This window comes from Cibotium barometz, chromosome 17 (assembly GCF_041138505.1).
Source record: "Cibotium barometz isolate CiBa-2024 chromosome 17, ASM4113850v1, whole genome shotgun sequence".
In the NCBI taxonomy this organism is placed as follows: Eukaryota; Viridiplantae; Streptophyta; class Polypodiopsida; order Cyatheales; family Cibotiaceae; genus Cibotium; species Cibotium barometz.
Genome location: NC_141062.1, coordinates 27,036,762 through 27,055,033, shown reverse-complemented (window position 1 = coordinate 27,055,033; position 18,272 = coordinate 27,036,762). Strand labels below are relative to the sequence as shown.

At 40.6% G+C, this 18,272-nt stretch overlaps 1 protein-coding gene across 1 annotated transcript; it reads right to left on the bottom strand.

Moving 5' to 3' along the window:
• Positions 1-8,448: 8,448 nt before the first annotated feature.
• Positions 8,449-10,437, bottom strand: LOC147629839 (threonine-tRNA ligase 2). The gene is made up of 4 exons (XM_086811368.1): positions 10,233-10,437; positions 9,002-9,044; positions 8,818-8,918; positions 8,449-8,712 (listed from the first exon to the last, which is right to left on the bottom strand). Exons 1-4 carry the CDS (start codon positions 10,302-10,304, stop codon positions 8,587-8,589), a joined length of 342 nt encoding a protein of 113 aa, XP_086667494.1. The 5' UTR covers positions 10,305-10,437; the 3' UTR covers positions 8,449-8,586.
• Between the last annotated feature and the right edge of the window lie 7,835 nt (positions 10,438-18,272).

Below are 18,272 nucleotides of genomic sequence, written 5' to 3'. Positions count from 1 at the left end.
TTGAGAGAGAGAGAGAGAGAGAGAGAGAGAGAGAGAGAGAGAGAGAGAGAGAGAGAAAAGAAGAAGAAGAAGAATGTATTATCGTCCTCTGGGGGCTGATAAACGGCCCATGGGACCTCCACAAAATTATTACAAAGCTGTAAGAAACAAAAAACAAAGCCTCCTCCCTTCATTGAGAGAGAGAGAGAGAGAGAGAGAGAGAGAGAGAGAGAGAGAGAGAGAGAGAGAGATCAGTGTAGAGAGCATTGTGGAATCTTTTTCTATTGAAGAAGTTCTTGTTGAGAGAGCTAGAGTTTGGACATGAAGATTGCAGAGAATCTAGTTGGTTATCTATATGGTTGCTCTGTGTTGAAGGCGATAGGTAATTGTTGAGAAGGCTTGATCTACCCAGAGAGCAGGAGATTGCAGGAGTGGTTGAGAGTTTTGCTGACTATGTCCTAGAATCTCACTAAGTGCAACACTATTGGAACTTGGGCCAGATTAAGGATTGCTCAAGCATCTCCTAGTTGTCTCAGACAGTTGAAGCTTACAAGCAGTTTGCTGTAGAATATATAGTGTTGATGATCTTGTGGAAATTCGAGTATATATGTTGGGTTTCTTTGTGGTCATTTGTGTGAAAGTTCCTTTTGATTTGTTGCTAGTTTCATTCAATTGCTTAAGTCTGAGGGTTTGTTGTGTGGTGCTACCAGGAGAATTAAGTTGTGTGGTTTTAAAGAATTATTATGTGGTTTTTTGTTCAATTTCGGGTTGCGTGGATGGAGTCCTCTTGAGGAAAAAGTTGTAGGTGGAGAGTTAACTCTGGATAAGTTTATGTTGGGCCAGTCATCTTGGAGAGGGATTGATGTTGTGTCAGTCAAATATCAGAATAGTCAACAGGCTGTGTAGGGATCTAATTCTAACCTAGATGATCTTGTGGAAATTCGAGTATATATGTTGGGTTTCTTTGTGGTCATTTGTGTGAAAGTTCCAAGTTTTGATTTGTTGCTAGTTTCATTCAATTGCTTAAGTCTGAGGGTTTGTTGTGTGGTGCATAGTTTTCCCAATCTACAAGGAGAATTAAGTTGTGTGGTTTTAAAGAATTATTATGTGGTTTTTGGTTCAATTTCGGGTTGCGTGGATGGAGTCCTCTTGATGAGGAAAAAGTTGTAGGTGGAGAGTTAACTCTGGATAAGTTTATGTTGGGCCAGTCATCTTGGAGAGGGATTGATGTTGTGTCAGCCAAATATCAGAATAGTCAACAGGCTGTGTAGGGATCTAATTCTAACCTATTTTGAGTTAAAAGGAAGTGATTCTGAGGCACAATTGTGAAAGTTGTAGGTTTTACTAAGGACAGCTATCAGAAGGCTTGGTTATCTTACAGGGTTTCTATGGCAGCATTCAGACACTAGTGATCAACTGATTATTTCTGAGGATTGGTTCTAGTTTTGTCTAAGTATTTTGAGGCTCTTATGGTATTAGATGACTCAAAGGAGAGAGTTTCTGTGTCAACCAGGTCAGTTAGGCTAGTTGGGTGGAAACAGTCCATTATTCGAAGGCAGTTGTGGGCTTGCTATAGTCAATAGAGAGCTTTGGAAGTAATATCTTACCAAGTTGAGAGACATCTGAAGGTTTGTAGGTTGTTAGAGGACATTTTTGGGAAGTATCAGAACTATTGTAGACTTCGGAGAGGCAGACAGCTCTGTGGCAAAATTCGGAAGCAAAACTCTACAGAGGTGGAAGATCAAGAGACAGTTGGAGGGGGGTTACCATCAAGAAGGTTGAGGGAGCATAGCCACAAGGTCCGCGCACACCGAAAGATTATAGAGGAAGCTGGAGGATAAATTTTGGATTGGGAAAGCCGTCAAAATTCGAAGACAAGTAACAGTGAGAATCTGACTTGTTTGTGGTAGTTTGAGCGAGTTAACTATCAGCCAGTGGTTAGCTGAAGGCAGCTACCTGGTTCTAAGTGGTTTAAAGACCAGGATTTGGAGCTATCTAACGATGGAGGGCACTTTGGGAATCTAGAGAGCAAATTTTTGATAGGATACAAAGAGAGGAGTTCGGAGTCAGAATGTGAGTACTTCTGTGTCATCTGGAGATGAATTTAGTCAACTAGATGTCAGCTATGGTCAGGAGAGGCTGTTAGGTGGTAGATCAGAGTCATTGAAAGTAGCAGCTGACCTTAGAGAGGACAACCTGAGTCAACTACTGGATTGATTTGGGAGGCTGGGAGGGTATTGAAGTATTCCATTGGGGCAGATGAGGACCAAGGGATAGCGGATGGGTGTTCTGGTGCCTTCTATTGTTATTTTTGTTGGGCTATGGTGCTTGTGAGAGACTCCTCTCACGGTGGTGTGCTTCAAACGGAGCTATAGAGACAGTATCTCCTAAAGCCATCATTGTTTTGGTTCCCCCACACTAAGGAGGGCTTTTAAGGCACCCTTTAGACAGTTGATGGAAGCTAAGAAGTTTCAACTGTGGAGATGGCTGCGATGATGTCTTATCTTGTGTTTCTCACGGGCATACTAATGAGGATCCATAGAAATTTTTGGCCAGAATGGAGCTGGCAGCTTTTACATTTGGAAAGGATAGAGATGAGGACAAATTGACACGGTTGTCCATGTTATTGAAAGGGATTGCAAAAAGGTGGTTCCAGACTTGGAGGAGGCAGCCACATAAGCGGCAAGCATATGAGGATTTTAAAGGAGATCTAGTGCAGCATTTCAAGAAAGGTGAATCCTTGAATACTCTTTGGAAAGATATACAAAAAAAGAAGCATAGTTTGGCGGATGTATTTGATCAATTTGTAGACCGTTTTGAGGATCTGTGGGGCAGATGGGATGCTTCATTGGGAGCAGAGCACCCATCTATACTTCTTAAAAAGGATATGTTCATTCAATCCCTTCATCCTGATCTGAAGGAGAAGGTTGAGTTAAAAAGTACCTTTAATGAAGCTTTAAGGATTGCAAGAGAGAAGGAGTGGAAGCTTCAAACTGGCTCTCAAAAAGCAGGAGGTTCCACTTGAGAGTAGACTTGCTATGGTTGGAGAGAGGAGGACAGAGGAAGGGAGGATTGCTCCAGTTCCAGTGGCTGCTAACCAACTAATGCAAGGTATTAATCAGTTAACCCAAAAAATGAAAATTTTAAATTTGAGTTTGTTGTAAGGAAGCAAAAATGCCCCTAGGGCAGGAGATAGGAGAGGAGGAAAATGTCCCTAGGGTAGGAGATAGAGAAGGTATGAGAGGCAGAGGCAGAGAAGGCCCTAACTTGAATATCCAATGTTTTAATTGTATGGAAATGGGGTCATATCTCCCCTCAGTGTCCTTACCCCCCAAGAGAATGGGAGGAGATGTATATCCTCGGTCACCTAGAAGGGAGAAAAGGCCAGATGTTAGAAGGGAAGAGTAGATTCCACACCCACCAGGACCTCAAGTTTAGCCACAGCTAGCAAATGGGCCATACCAAGTGAGGTTAATCTGATTGGAAGGGATTTGGAAGCAGATATGGTAGCCAACAAAAGAACCATGGGTGCAAAAGGTGAAGATGAAGCAGATAGAAGACCAATTTAAAGAGGGTAAGAAAAAGAGCAGACCCAGGAGGTGTATAGGAATGGAAGATTTTCCTCTAAGGGTTCGGGCAGAAGAATATGATTTGAAGAAGGATCTCCAACAGCAGAAAGATCCTACTTTTTCTTCTTGGCCCCAACTGATACAAATATGCCCCAAACTCAGGAGAACCTAGAGGGATTTCCAAGAAGGAGAAGGAGAAGAAAGCAGGACAGTTGGATATAGTACGTGTTAAAGGAGAAGAAAGCAGGACAGCTGAATATAGTACGTATTAAAGGAGACAAGGATTATCTGCCTGACATGGATGCTTGGATAAACAAGTTTAAGGTTCCTAAAGTGTACATGGATGGTGGTGCCCAAGTTTGTGTAATGACCCAGCAAACTATGGAAGCCTTAAGATTTAAGGTGAGTGCACCTTCAAAATTCAGAGTTAGAATGGCCAATAATGCTAGAAGTTGAGATGGATGTTCATGTTATGCCAGCAAGTTACCCATTTCCTTTTCAAGATGAAATCTTAGATAGTGTAGCTGGGCATGAGAGGTACAGTGTCTGTGATGGATATTCTAGTTACTTCTAAATTTCTATTACCCCCTAGTTTATTTCTTAGTTGTTACGTTGGTTTGGAACAATGCTTATGGGCCACTCATGGATTCGAGAATTTTGAGACCTTGTCTTGCTTCCTAATGTTCATGTTGTCGCACACTTCTTCAAATGTTATGTCCATCTTATCCTCTTGTTTCTAAAGTGTGGAGTCAACTTTGTCATTATCTTCGGCTTTATCTTCATAGTAGCATTCTTTCTTATCTCATAGCAACAATAACAACTCATTTGATTCCTCATCTAACTCCATGTTGGCACAATTTTTTGCTATCTTTTTAGTTATTGCCAGAAGTCTTTTCACATTGATTTTTAGTTTTACTATTTTGATGATGCTTGCATATGATTAATGATTTCCCATGTTGTGTTGTAGATGCTAGTTCCTTGCTTCTTTTGGGAACTTTGAGAATTTTTTCAGTACCTTCTTTGAGAAATTCTTACATTCTTTAGTTCCTTCTTTACTTTATCGAGCTTCCTAAACTCATCCTTTATGTTGAATTTACATATGTTCCTGGTGACTGCTACATATACTTCAAATATTTCCAACAAAGAGTATCTAAGTTTGTTCCCCTACTCTTATGCTATCTTTAACACCTTTTATTTTTCATTAATGTTAAAAATTATCAACTGCTACACAAGCTAAGCTACTATTATGCGTAGTTTTTCTCCTCCTCTAGTACCACAATCATGTTTGATGTTCCTTTCTAGTTGAAGTATAAGAGCCTTATATAGATATGCACAATGTCGTATTTGAGGTTGATATTAGAAATTGGGTGAAGGGCCAAGTCTTGGAGGTCACCCATCCCAATTGTGTTCACGTCAATGCGCGCTTATTCTCTAGAGGTTTCCACAAATTGGTCTAGTCATCCAAACCCCAAAACCTTAAGGTTATGGAAAACCTCTAATGTCATTAGGAGATTCCACAAAAAAATGAATAGACCGAAGACTCTTTATAGCCTAAAGGTTTTGGGGTTTGGATGGCTATACCATTTTGTGGAAACCTCCAGTTAAGCGCGCATTGGTGTGAACACAATTGGAATGGGTGACCTCTTAGGACTTGGCCCCTCACTCAATTTCCAACGTGCTATTAGAGCCATGGATCGAAGTGTAACCTCTAAGTCACTAGAGAAGCCAAGTTGAGCCTTTGAGCCCAAAAAACATGGATAAGTTCAACCTTTGAGCTAAGAAAAAAAAGTGAAAAAGTTAGCACCACAAGAAGGGAGGAGGAGGGAATGTTGAGAAAAGTTGGCACACCAAGTGGGAGTGTTCATAAAAGTGGTGCTAAAGCATAGCACCAGGAGGTTTTCACAAAATGGATAGACCAGAGACCCTCCACCATCACCTTAAGGTTTTGGGAATTTGGATGGCTAGACCAATTTTAGAAAACCTATAATTAAGCGCACATTAGTGTGAACAAACACAACTTGGAGAGGTGACCTCCAAGTTGTGTTTGAAAACAAACACAACTTGGAGGGGTGACCTCCCAGGACTCGGTCCCTCACCCAATTTTCAACAATTGGATGATACCAAACCACACGTATATATGTATATATGTGTGTGTGTGTGTGTGTGTGTGTACATATGTATGTATGTATGTATGTATGTGTGTATACATGTTTATATATGTGTGTGTGTGTGTGTGTATGTGTGTGTGTGTGTAGATACAAGCATATGCATATATGTATATACATTGTGTGTGTATGCTCACGCATATGTATATACGTATGTATATATATACATTGTGTGTATGCACTTGCATATGTATGGACGTATGTATATATATATATATGTATGTATGTATATGTATATATGTATGTATGTATATGAATGTATATATACATATGTATATACATTGTGTATGTGTATACAACACAGTAGGATACATGTTGTGCTATAATTATAGAACTCTCTGTGTTTGTGTTTGTGTTTGTGTGTGTGTGTAATTATAGAACTCTCTCTGTGTTTGTGTTTGTGTGTGTGTGTATGTACGAGAGAGAGAGAGAGAGAGAGAGAGAGAGAGAGATTCTATAATTATAACACCTATATTGATACATACATACATATGCATACATATGTATGTATATGTATGTATGTATGTATGTATACATACATACATATGCAAATGGACACACACAATGTATATATGTATGTATATGTCTGTGTGTAATGTATATATACATTACACATATATGTATATGTGTGTGTGTGTAATGTATATATACACATGTATATACATTTCGTATGTATACAACACATAGGATGCATGTGCTATAATTTTAGCACTCTCTCTCTCTCTCTCTCTCTCTCTCTCTCTCTCTCTCTATATATATATATATATATATATAGAGAGAGAGAGAGAGAGAGAGAGAGAGACGTCTATAATTATAATTATATAAGTCTCTCCTCTCTCTCCCTCTCTCTCTCTCTCTCGCTCTTCTATAACTATAGCACACCACATCCCTACTAAACTACCTTTCATTGTATTCCTTTAGGTTGAAGTATATCTTTTTCTATTTCATCACTTATTTCTTCATTTATTCTCACAAGATCTCATCCACTTGCATCTACCCATACATGTTGCATGAATAAGCAAACTAACAATATGTACAAATACTTGTGGTAAAATGCATCCCGTAAGTTTTCCCCACCACATGCAACTTTCCATTATTGCATAATGAGACAACCAAAAGTAGCACCTCATAGATATATATATATATATATATAGAGAGAGAGAGAGAGAGAGAGAGAGAGAGAGAGAGAAACAAGGTTCAATAAGAGCATCCCTAAGATTGATAACTAATAATCATGGATACATAGCTATACGCATGCATGCTCTAGGTTGGCTAGGATTTGTATTTGTATAACGCCTCTTTACCAAGTTAAATATATTCCTAACTTTCATATAAGAAACCTCCTTTAAGTTTATAAAAATTAAGTAGACCCAATAAAATCTATTTCTTGTGCAGTCAAGTAATATGGTACATTGTTTTCAATATGGTATAAGCATCTCATGCCAACCATCACATTGAGTTCAATATTTATGGCTACCATCAAAGTGGCTTCTGGCCAACGTGGACGTTACCTCACCGTGGCACAATGTACCTACACTGATCAACTCCATCGTCTGCCAGCTTCATCAAGTGCTACCAATAACAAGATTTAATGGCTATCCATTTACCTTTAAAATCATCCCAAACAATAAGCTTTATTTCCTCCACTTGCAAACGCTAGGGTAAACTTTATTTCCTCCACTTGCAAGACTTGAAACTGAAGGACAATAACTCTATCTTTTTGTTGTACTCTGTTTTCTTCTGAGGATTGCACCTAGTATAGTTACTTTTCAAAAAAGTCTACTGTTTTGGGCGGCAATCACAAAATTAAAAAAACTCCTACTAGTTGGTTGACAGGCTAAGTCAATACCACTCAAATTAGTGCCTACTAAACATAACCTTTTGTTTCAAAACAATGCACACATTAAGAGAAATGGGTAGAGCAAACCAAAGGTGTTCTTCCATCTTCATAATGTTACAAAGGGAAAGTCGCATACTTCTTTAATAACGAATTATGCTGACCAAGTTATACTTAAATTTTCTCAACACAACTATAAGTTTATACAAATATGGATACTTTGAGTTGCTTACAGGTTTTTTGCCTTCCACTATCACATGCACATTCATGGCAAAAACAAAGATGGTCTGAAGAGACCTATATATTGATTAAAAGTTGGCAGTAAATTTAGCAGAAGTAAGGTTTGGCCTGTACCTTGAGAGGGCCACTCTTGAGGGGTTAGAAATGGACAGTGCAGAAAAGGTATGCAATTACATGTGTTCCATGGGTACTTGAATGTTTTTCTTCTACCCTTTCCATCATTGCATTGTTGAAGGCTAGTGAAGGGCATAAACTTGCAATTACATCTACAAGGCAAGTTCATACTTCCTTTCACCAGGTTACACAAGTGGTACACCTCTGCTTTTCTAGCACTCAAGTAAATTTCAATGCATAACCCACAATGAAGCTAAGGAGGTGAATATGTATGTGTAGGTATACATTACATACATGTGTAAAGAGTCCTAATCCTTTGTGTTCTTGTCTAGTGAATACGTTTTAAAGTAAATAATATCACACCCAAGTTTTGCTTCCCTAAATAACACATTAAGGAGTCTTTTTAACTTTTTGGCACGAACTGCTTGAGTCGTGCCAATATCGTCATCTTGTGAGAAGCCCGTAATGATGTTTACTCATTCAGACAATTTCAAAGTTGCCTCTTAACACAATTACACACACTCACACACACACAGAGAGATTATTCTAATAAAACACTTGAAGCTATTAGTCTTAAAATATAGTACAGTACCCGGAGCCTCCATTCATATGGACTTCTTTGCTTAATATCAAACACATGACTACAAAATGGAGTACACAACCCTGCTGACCTTCATGCTCGTTACACAGTTAAATTAGTAGCCTTTTCCAGCTTCTCATCAGCTTCTTCCAAAGCTCGAACCAAATGCTCGATTCTATACTTAAGCTTGGCATTTTCCATGGCAAGCCTTTCGTGCTCTTTCTGCGACTGTGTCCCCCCCCCCCCCAAAAAAAAAAAAGAGTCATTTATCCCTTACATGGCAGAAATATTTTTGTCATAAATCACCAGAATGTTTGAAGGCTCTCATCTAACCTGATCTCTTTCGGCTGCATGTTCTGCTTTTGCTTTTTCCATCTTTTCACGCAACTCTACCAACGAGCTTAGTAAATCACTGCGATCGGCTGGCACCTTACCTGCACTCTTTGTAATCCGATTAATTGTGGGCCAATAAATCTTGCAGAACAGCAATTATTACCAAGTAGTAGTAGGAGCTTACCTGTACTAGTTTTCAAGGCAGCTTCCAGCTTCGCTAGGCGTTCCTAGAAACCATAACACATGAACAACCTCAAAAAGGACACATGGCAAAGATACATTAAAAGGACAAGGCTAGAGCCAAAGACATTGCTGTCTAGGATCCAAGATCAGTTTCTTTTTCTTCTTTTGAAATATTTAGACACCCATGGACCGGCCCTCCCTTGCCTGCCATTCGATGTCGTTGTGCCCAGTTGCATGAAGTGGGGATTGAACCTGCCACCAGCACAACAGGACTCTGATACTCAAACCGCTTGGATCCATTGTGGAAGACATCCAAGATCAGTTTTTCACAAGATGCCAAATGTGTGTTTATCCAAGGAGTCTTGGGCCTTGTCATTTGGTAAGCATAATTGGCATCATTGGATATCCAAGGTAAGTTTATTACACTGATGCCGAGTGTCTTTATCCAAATGCAAAGGCCCATAACACCTAGGAGCTCATTCATCACATGCACTCAGGATCTCTATGGGCCAACTCTCAGTATTGTCACACCGACTCCACAACAAGACAGGGAAAGAGATTTCATCCACATGCAAGGACAGCTATGATGAGGATGCGACAGACATGAGTGCCATTCAATGCTCGGAATATTAAGAGATCTGAAGCCACTGCCTTTTGGGAGAGGGTTTTGGCCCCCTTCACAAATTCATAGAGTATGATGACCAAGGTTGTGTGGGCACTCTTCTTGTAATACGGACTCATGAGGTGAAAGAGGACAGCCAAAGCCAGACCTAAGAAAATATATCAGAGCACAACTAGAGAGACACTACACAGTTTCAATCACCGTTTCTAGGAACCTAGCTGCCTACAGACGTCCTCAACGATATGCATGATGCACCAGAGGCCTAAAGCTCAACAGAGGAGACCACCAGGCCTAGACATACCTGCTTCAGGACATAGGATTTTTAAGATCGTTCCCATGTGAGCAACTATGTAACCAATAAATCAATGAAATGCGGAGTTGTATTAGACCAGGATGGTTATCCCAAGGCCCTCAGATGGCTCTGTCAGACTCCAATATATGGCACCACCATTAGATGGTTTACAATTTTCCAGGACATGCCCCTATACATCTCCCAACCACAGTGCACATACATATTGTATAATAAAGGACCCCGCAGATGTTCTCTCTCTCTCTTTCGAGAAGCAAACTGTACGCGTACAAACCCTTTAAAAAGCAACCAAATGCCTACCTCGGCAAAAGAGGCTCTTTCGTGGAAGGGCTTGAGGAAGTCAGGCAAGGTAGAAGCATCCGCTGTCGCCATAGTTACACTTAGTACCCACCTATGGCGTTAAGCTCAGTCCAGGACTTAGCTCGTAGCTGTTCTTCTCTTGACGGCTGTGGCCTGGGGGATCTTTGGGAAGGAAAGATGCCGCCCTAGGCCCCGAAAAGTCTCTTCCAAGTTGAAAATCCACTTTATTTTATGATGGTTTTTTTATTGGAAACAAATCCAAAAATCTTAATAAATGAAATATTTTTTCCCTATGTGTCTTCTCTTCTTTTTTTTTAGAAGAAGTTTACAAAGTTGTATTAGAAAAGTGAAAGTTAAAGGCTTTTTACCCGGAGAAGCTTAACTCCATGACTAGTCAACTATTCAGAGCGTAGCCTGGACCTCCACCAGGTTTAATATGTAGTGCATTAGTTCTTCATCCCATCTAGAAGCTACAATGATTTCCCTCTTCTTATAATCCAGCTGAATTTTAGTGTCTCTAACTTACTCTGTGAGATTCTCCCCGTCAGCATCCATTCTAGCAGCAAGAATATCATTGGATTCTTCAATTTCTGCAAATAGCAATTCCTTGGTGTCCTTCAAAGCACTCTGAATCTACATAACCAAATAGATTTTCAGCCCCTATTGTTTTTAATGAAAAACAAGCATATTTCTACTAAGCCAAACATTCCATACAAACGTCAATCTGAGAATATTTCACATTTTAGTTGAACACCCATTTGCTTCACCAAAGAATCTTTTTCCAATCAAGAACTTGTGGATGAGTGTGACATATACATTGTTGTAGAGGATCAGAGTTGGTTTGATTTTTGCGCAAGAGATGAAGAGATGAGTGTGACATATACATTGCTGTAGGAGGATCAGAGTTCGTTTGATTATCGAGCAAGAGATGAAGAGATGAGGGATAGATTTCAATGCTTGACTACACCCAGAGCATAGACCATTACCCAACCCAAGTTTAGTTGCACGAGCATTCGACCATAAAGCCTGCTATAAAATGAGCCACATCAAACATGAAATTTTAGGTGGAATGTATTTGGACCAAATATTTGTGAATCTAAAATCCCATTGACTTCTGTTCTAGCTGAGGTTCCATCTTCTGTTCAGTTTGGAGTAAAGTTGGGGCTCAAGATTTCTAAACCGAGGGATCGGAAGCAAATTATCCTATCCATCCCAACCAAACATTTTGGGCAGAAGGGATCCTTTGGCTGAATAAATTATTCTTCTTGATTTTGCCACATGGACATCCTTTGTATAGGCAAGATGAGGTCCTCTTCATTGAGTTTGAAGTTTTGTTTAAGCTTAGCACGTGTTATCCAGCCTGTGGATTTGAAATCCCAAATGTATAGGAGGAGGGCCCAGTCTTTGTTGGGGTATAACATACTTTTGACCACCAACTTGCCTACCATTATATCTGCTAGTTCAGATATATCCGGAATACCCAGTCCTCCTTTATTCTTAGGCAATGTACAATATTTCCAAGCCACCTTTGGTAACCTAAATGTGTTATCATCACCACCCCATAGGAAATTTCTACACAAGGCCTCCAAGGGTTTAATCTCAGCCTGGGAGGGTCCCCAATAAGAGAGAGAGAATATGGTAGCAGGGATTAAAATATGCTTCAAAACCACTATTTTGCATGCCAGGCTGACTTGCATTCCTTTCCATTTGGCAAACTGCATTTTGACTTTACAGCAATTTCTGATGCATGCTCACTCCAAATCCTATCGATATTCCTAGCAATCTAAATATCTTGCCATCATCCGAGATAATTTGACAACCTTGATCAAGGAGCCATTGAGGAGACTCTCAAAGAAGAGTTCTAATCCTTGTTTTAGAATGATTTATGATAGAGCCAGAAGCTAAATAGAATGTTTGAAGGCATTCCCAAAATACCTCTATAGATTGGGGGTCATTGTGAATGAGACTGTTGGTATCATCTACAAACTACTGTAAGGCATAATTGTTTTTGTCCTCCTGGGAGAGCGATCCCTTTAAGTCTCTATTCCTATATTTCCTTATCTACAAGCCAACCAAGGGCATCAGAGCAGCAATGGAAAAGAGAAGGGATGCCAGAGGGCAACCATGCCTGATAAATCTTCATAGTGCAAATGAGGGAGATAGTTAACCGTTTACTATACAACTCTTGCAATAGTGTTACAAAACAAGGTATGAACAACTTTAATAAACCTTGGACCAATTCCCATGTCTTGAAAGAGATCGCAGCACAAAGTCCCATTCTAGTCTGTCATTCTAGTCTGTCATAAGCTTTGTCAAAGTCAATCTTAAAGAAGATGAAGTCCTGATTATAATTTTAAGCATATTCAAAACCCTCCCACAAGGCAATAATGGCATCTGGAATAAACCTTCCCTTTACAAATCCTTTTTGCTCATTTCTGATCCATTAATTGAGGTTGTTTGACAAACGAAGTGCACGGGCTTTGGCATAAATTTTGTAGGCTGAAGAAAGCATTGTGATAGGCCTCCAGTTGTTAATATGTTCTTTGGATCCTCTTTTATGAATGAGCTTAATTACTCCTTCATTAACTTGTCGAGGGAGAGCTCCAAAGGAGAGAGATTCCCTCTATACAAGCATTATAGTAAGGAATCAAGAACTTTTTATTTGAAGAATTCATTATGAAACCATCCAGGACCTGGGCTCTTTCCATTTTTTAGTGAGTCAATGGCTACTTCTAGTTCTTCTTCACTTAAATTTCTTTCAAGTGAGGCTACCAATCGAAGGCGGGACAGTTTTGTTCCTACATTTGGCTATTTTGGCACAAGCTACGTGTTTAGCCGTAGATCTGAAAGGTGTGGAGATGAAGATTTTAGCAAAGTGGGAGTGGACAATTCCCAGATTGTTCTCTATTGAGGTGGCCATGTTTCCATTTCTGCCCCTCTGCATAGGGATAGTATCTTTTTCCTTTTTTCTTGAGGCATTTCTATCCCTCAGCATAGGGATAGTACCTTTTTTGTTTTTTTTCTTGAGGCATCTGAAGGTTTCTTCGTTGGGTCTATCTCCTTTCCTTACCCACCATTCTCTTAAAAAGAGTTGAGATGTAGCATTTTCGATGTCTTCCTCTTTTCTCAAGATAGCCTTTACAGTGAGATACCGCCCTTGGTATTCCATCTTCCCTTGATTCACCTCTTTCTCAAGCTGTTCTACTTTTCTAAGGGTTGCTTTCTTCCTTGCTGACATATATCTATCTCTCTAAGCTCTTATCCTTATGAGAAAATGTTGAGTATGTCTGACTGCTTGAGACCAAGCTCGAGTGGGTCGTAGTAGCTATGAGTGAAAGGCCTTGAAGAAGATAGCCTGCACTTCTTCATGAACAACAGGGAGGTGGACAAGGAAGGGTCTACATGAAACCATCTAGCTGTGGATTGCACCCCCACTTTAAGGATAACAGTATGAATAGGCTTGTGGTCTGAAATGTGAGTAGTGTTGAGAACTTTAATATTGGAACTGTTGTAGTCCTTAGAAATAGAGCCACTCATATAGCATCTATCCAACCTAGCTTTCCTGAGGTGAGAATCAACTCTGCCATTTGACTATGTGAATTCAAGGTTTGTTACTATATTTATCAGGTCATGGAATCCCTTATAGGACATCCATTCCCGACACTCTTACCATTTCAGAGTGAGACCAAGCCACACAGTCTATCTTGTAGGTGTTCAACCATGTTGAAGTCCCCCACAAGGATGATCGACACATTAAGCTGGAGAAGAGATTGCCATAGGGCTAGCTTGGAGCTAGCTAGTAGACCAGCAGCATATAGGGAGACTAAAAACCACTCACCTGGAGCTAGCTGGACCAACAGCATATAGGGAGACTAAAAACCACTCAAACTCTATTTCCATCTTGATTACAAGACATTTATTAAAGGAGTCAACCACAGTTCCTTTAATGGAGCTATTCCATCTCTTGTGGATACCCAGGGCAGTGCCGCCACTACCATGACTATGGTCAATAAAAAATCAGATGATATCCTTAGATATCTTCTTGAGGTTAGCCTTAAGGTTGTGACCAGAGGCCTTTACTTCTTAAAGATGGAGGCAGTCTAATGATAATTGTTCTTAAAAAGGCCAGTTTTTTACCTTGGACGCTTTAAGGGGTCTATAATTCCCTTGGCATTGAAGGATATAATGGACTTAAACATCATTTCTTTTGTGCTTTGAGAATGTGCACAGTCTTAGTCAGAGGCATTTTTTCCTATGATATTGGAGAATCAATACTGTGTCCTACTTTGGAGATTCTTCTTTTTGTGGTTGAAAAGTCCTAATGAGGAAGTGCTGGACTAAAAGCAGGATGAGGCTATAGGGACAAGGGACAACCAGAGTCTTGATTGAGTGTTGGGGCTCCTGTGAACCATTGGACTATTTTGTCTTTGTACTTAGAACTTGGAAGACTCTCCTCCTCTAGCGTAAGGGCTGTAGGCCTATTTTTGTCTTTGTACTTAGAACTTGGAAGACTCTCCTCCTCTAGGGTAAGGGCTGTTATGGGAGAGTCATCACATCATGGTTTGTATCCATCAATGGGCTCCATATATAATCTATATCCAAAGATAGGTCAATCTCTCTAATCACTGGATCTAGGAAAATATCCGAATTAAATGCAAAGCTCTCTAGATCCATATACATAATCCTCTCTCTCCTACGAAGCCTCATCTCAACAAAATCATCGCTATGCTCATGTGTAATGCCTGACTGCCCAAGTATATGCACTAAACCCAAATAAATGCTGCTAGGTATGCTATGAGAGCTAGGAGTAGAGATAGAATCATAGATATCACCCTAAGTAGAAGATCTAAAAGAGTACCCTGACTCATCTAGCACTAGAAACTCATGTCTATGCTCTGCATACACTATCGTATGCTCATCAGCATGTGAAGTATCATCATCTCGAATCTCACACACTGCAATGGATGCATCACTAGTCAAGAGCTGGTCCCCATGATAGTTTAATGCATCACTATAATCTGCCAATGCATCACTATCTCCTAATTCATCACTATGATCCGCTGGAAGGTAAGTAAACATAGGCATATCATCAATCACAATGCTTGGAATGCTCGCTACCATCCCTCCCATCAAGATCATGCCCACATGATCTAACTCACACACATCACTCTCACTATCACTATCACATACATCATCATCATGTGCATATGTGTCAGTGGCATCATGTGCACGTGTATCACTATCATCATGTGTATGTGTGCGATACATCAATATCATCATGTGTGTGTGTGTGTGTGCATGATACATCATCATAGGTATGTGGGTGTAATACATCAATGTCATCACATGTGTGTGTATGACCATCACCATGTGCACATGTGTCAACATTAATATCATCATCAACATGATGATCATCATCACTATCCACATCATCATCCACTGAATGCATGTGATAATGATACCCATCCTTAGGTATATAGTCATCTCTGCTCACAAATGTAGGGCAGTCAATCAAGTCCCCACATACATCATCCCATGCAAGTAATGCCAAACCATCCATGTAAAGATAATCACATAGATCCTCAACAAAATCACCATGTGTAGAATGTCTGGACTAGTTGGCGCACAGACATCCTCCTCATCATCAAATAAGTGTCTAAACTAGCTAGGCAACAACATCTGAAGCTAAAACATCCATATGTGACATGAATATGATGTGTCATCATAGCATGATGTTGGTGTAGAAGGATCTAAAGGTCAAAGCCGTGATGTGCCAAATGTATGTATGAACTCGGCAAATGATATGCATCTCCTCACCTGAACTGGCAATTCAAGATGACGAGCATAGAGCCAAAGTAATAGGGTATGAGCAGATGCTGCACAATCAGCGCTTGGGATGGAGTCGTAGTGATGTCGACGACAATGATGGTGCATAGCATGACAATCGTAGGCGGGGTAGAGCTAGTAATGGATCCCCATGTCATCCCGCCAATGCCTAATAGTGTGAAAACACCCCCAAATGTACCCAAAAATACACAAAAATAACTCTATGCACCCGAATGTGCGAATAACGCCCTCAATATGCTAATGTGTTTCAACACATCCCATAAAGGCCCAAAGCATATAAACAACTCCCAAATGCACCAAATCTATCCCATGGCACATAAACAACCTCCTCGTGGCTCAAAGTGTATAAACAAGCCCATAAGGCAATACCAAAGTGTAGGTGTCTAGGTGCCCAATATGGATGGAGAAGGAAAAACGAGCAAGGAACTATGGGCAAGCCAAAGATAAATGGCCGGCAGTGTGAAGGGACCAAAGGTGAGGGTGGGTTGGACCAAAGGGAGTGTGAAAGGAAAAAATTGGGAAAAGGGTTCCAAACCCTAGCTCAAACTCTTAAAAGAACTCTTAAGGCTCCGCTGGCGACCACCCAAATGTTGAAAGCTTAGTGATGTTGGCAGCCACTGAAAGCTCTCTACTTGCCAACAAAATCATGTTGCTAAGGCTCTCTGTCATCACTAAGGCTCACGCTGCACCCAATAGCCTTTCACTGAGCCTTCAAAAGGTGATGAAGCTAGTCGGGTGAAGCTGTTGCTAAGGCTCTCTGTCGCTAAGGCCCATGCTGCACACCCAGTAGCCTGTCTCTCCCTCACACTCTCATTCCACAGCCAGAACACTACACTGGGTAGGTATGACAGCTTTGCTATGCTTACTTACGAACGAGCTATTGGTGTGGGGGTGCTGCATATGTAGAAATGTTGAGATGTTGCGAAGCAACACATATGTAGGAAATGGCTGAGAACGACGGTTGTCGGTGCTCAGAGAAATGGCTATAAATGAATTGCATAGTCCATTCAGTCTTCTACAACCCGCTTTGCGGAACGACCTGTTGTTTTGTTGTAAATGTACCCCTATGAACAAACACCTAAGCTTGCACGCGATGAAGTGCTGCAGGACTCTACGCTTGCTGTGGTTGCTCCTACTTGCATTTAGCTTGAATGCTTGAGGTATGCCCTCAATGAGCATCTGCTTGAATTTGGGCAATATTAAGAACTTAAATGGTTGCCAAATCCAAACACTTATAGAAGACTTTATGTGCTTAGCTGACCCTCAAATGGAGACGAAGCTTCTGCTTGAGTCTTAAACTGTACAGAGCCTCAATGCACGTTCAAAGGCTGTGGACTGGAGCAAGCTGTGGATGGCTGCTAGCCTCCATCAAGCGCTCACACATCATGAGGATGTCCCGAAACACTTCTGTGTGCCTCTCAGAATGTTGTGATCTCGGCTGGGATGCCTCAAGGCAAGGCTGAGCTGAACACTGTGGTGTGGGTTGTTTGCAATCTTTGCACTGTAAAGGCTCGTATGCCTATAAGACCTTGAGTAGGATGACTTCAAGGACAACCTTGGCTAGTTCAGCCATTCTAGCTTCCATAAATTGTGTAGCTTCTGAAGAAGGCAGTGTGGAGATGGCACCCTGCGCTACCTCAAGCATAGCAAAGGATGTTGTCTTCAGATCTGAGGATGATCTCACAGCTATTTCAAACTGAGACAATCTTGATACGTCCTGCTCGCTGGACTTCTTCAATGTGCTACAATCCCCTAGCAGTAAGCTTTCAGGGCACGTTGATCTGCTTGATCTGTTTTTTATTCTTATTTTTTATTGATGGCTGCTACCCTTGGTTATGAAGAATTTGTATGCATTAGCCTTCATAATTCTGACCTGCATGTGATTGCTCCTCTCTTGGCTTGCTTGTTGAGCCCCCACAAGGCCATGATGCTTTGCCCTTTTGCATTCCAATGGTGTTGCAAGCCACTCTTTGAGAGTTGTAGCTTAATGAAAAAGATTGTATAAACTTGAAACTTGAAATTATGCAGGAATGTTGTGCTTAATTGCTTGTCAGTGAGATGAATGGCAACAACTATTGCTCTTCAAGACAACAACAAGCAAGCAAGCAAATCAAGAGCAGACCTCCTACTGCTTGTTAGTTGTAAAGAGTTTCAACGAGGTGAAATTCCTATGTAGCCATAATACTTCAATAT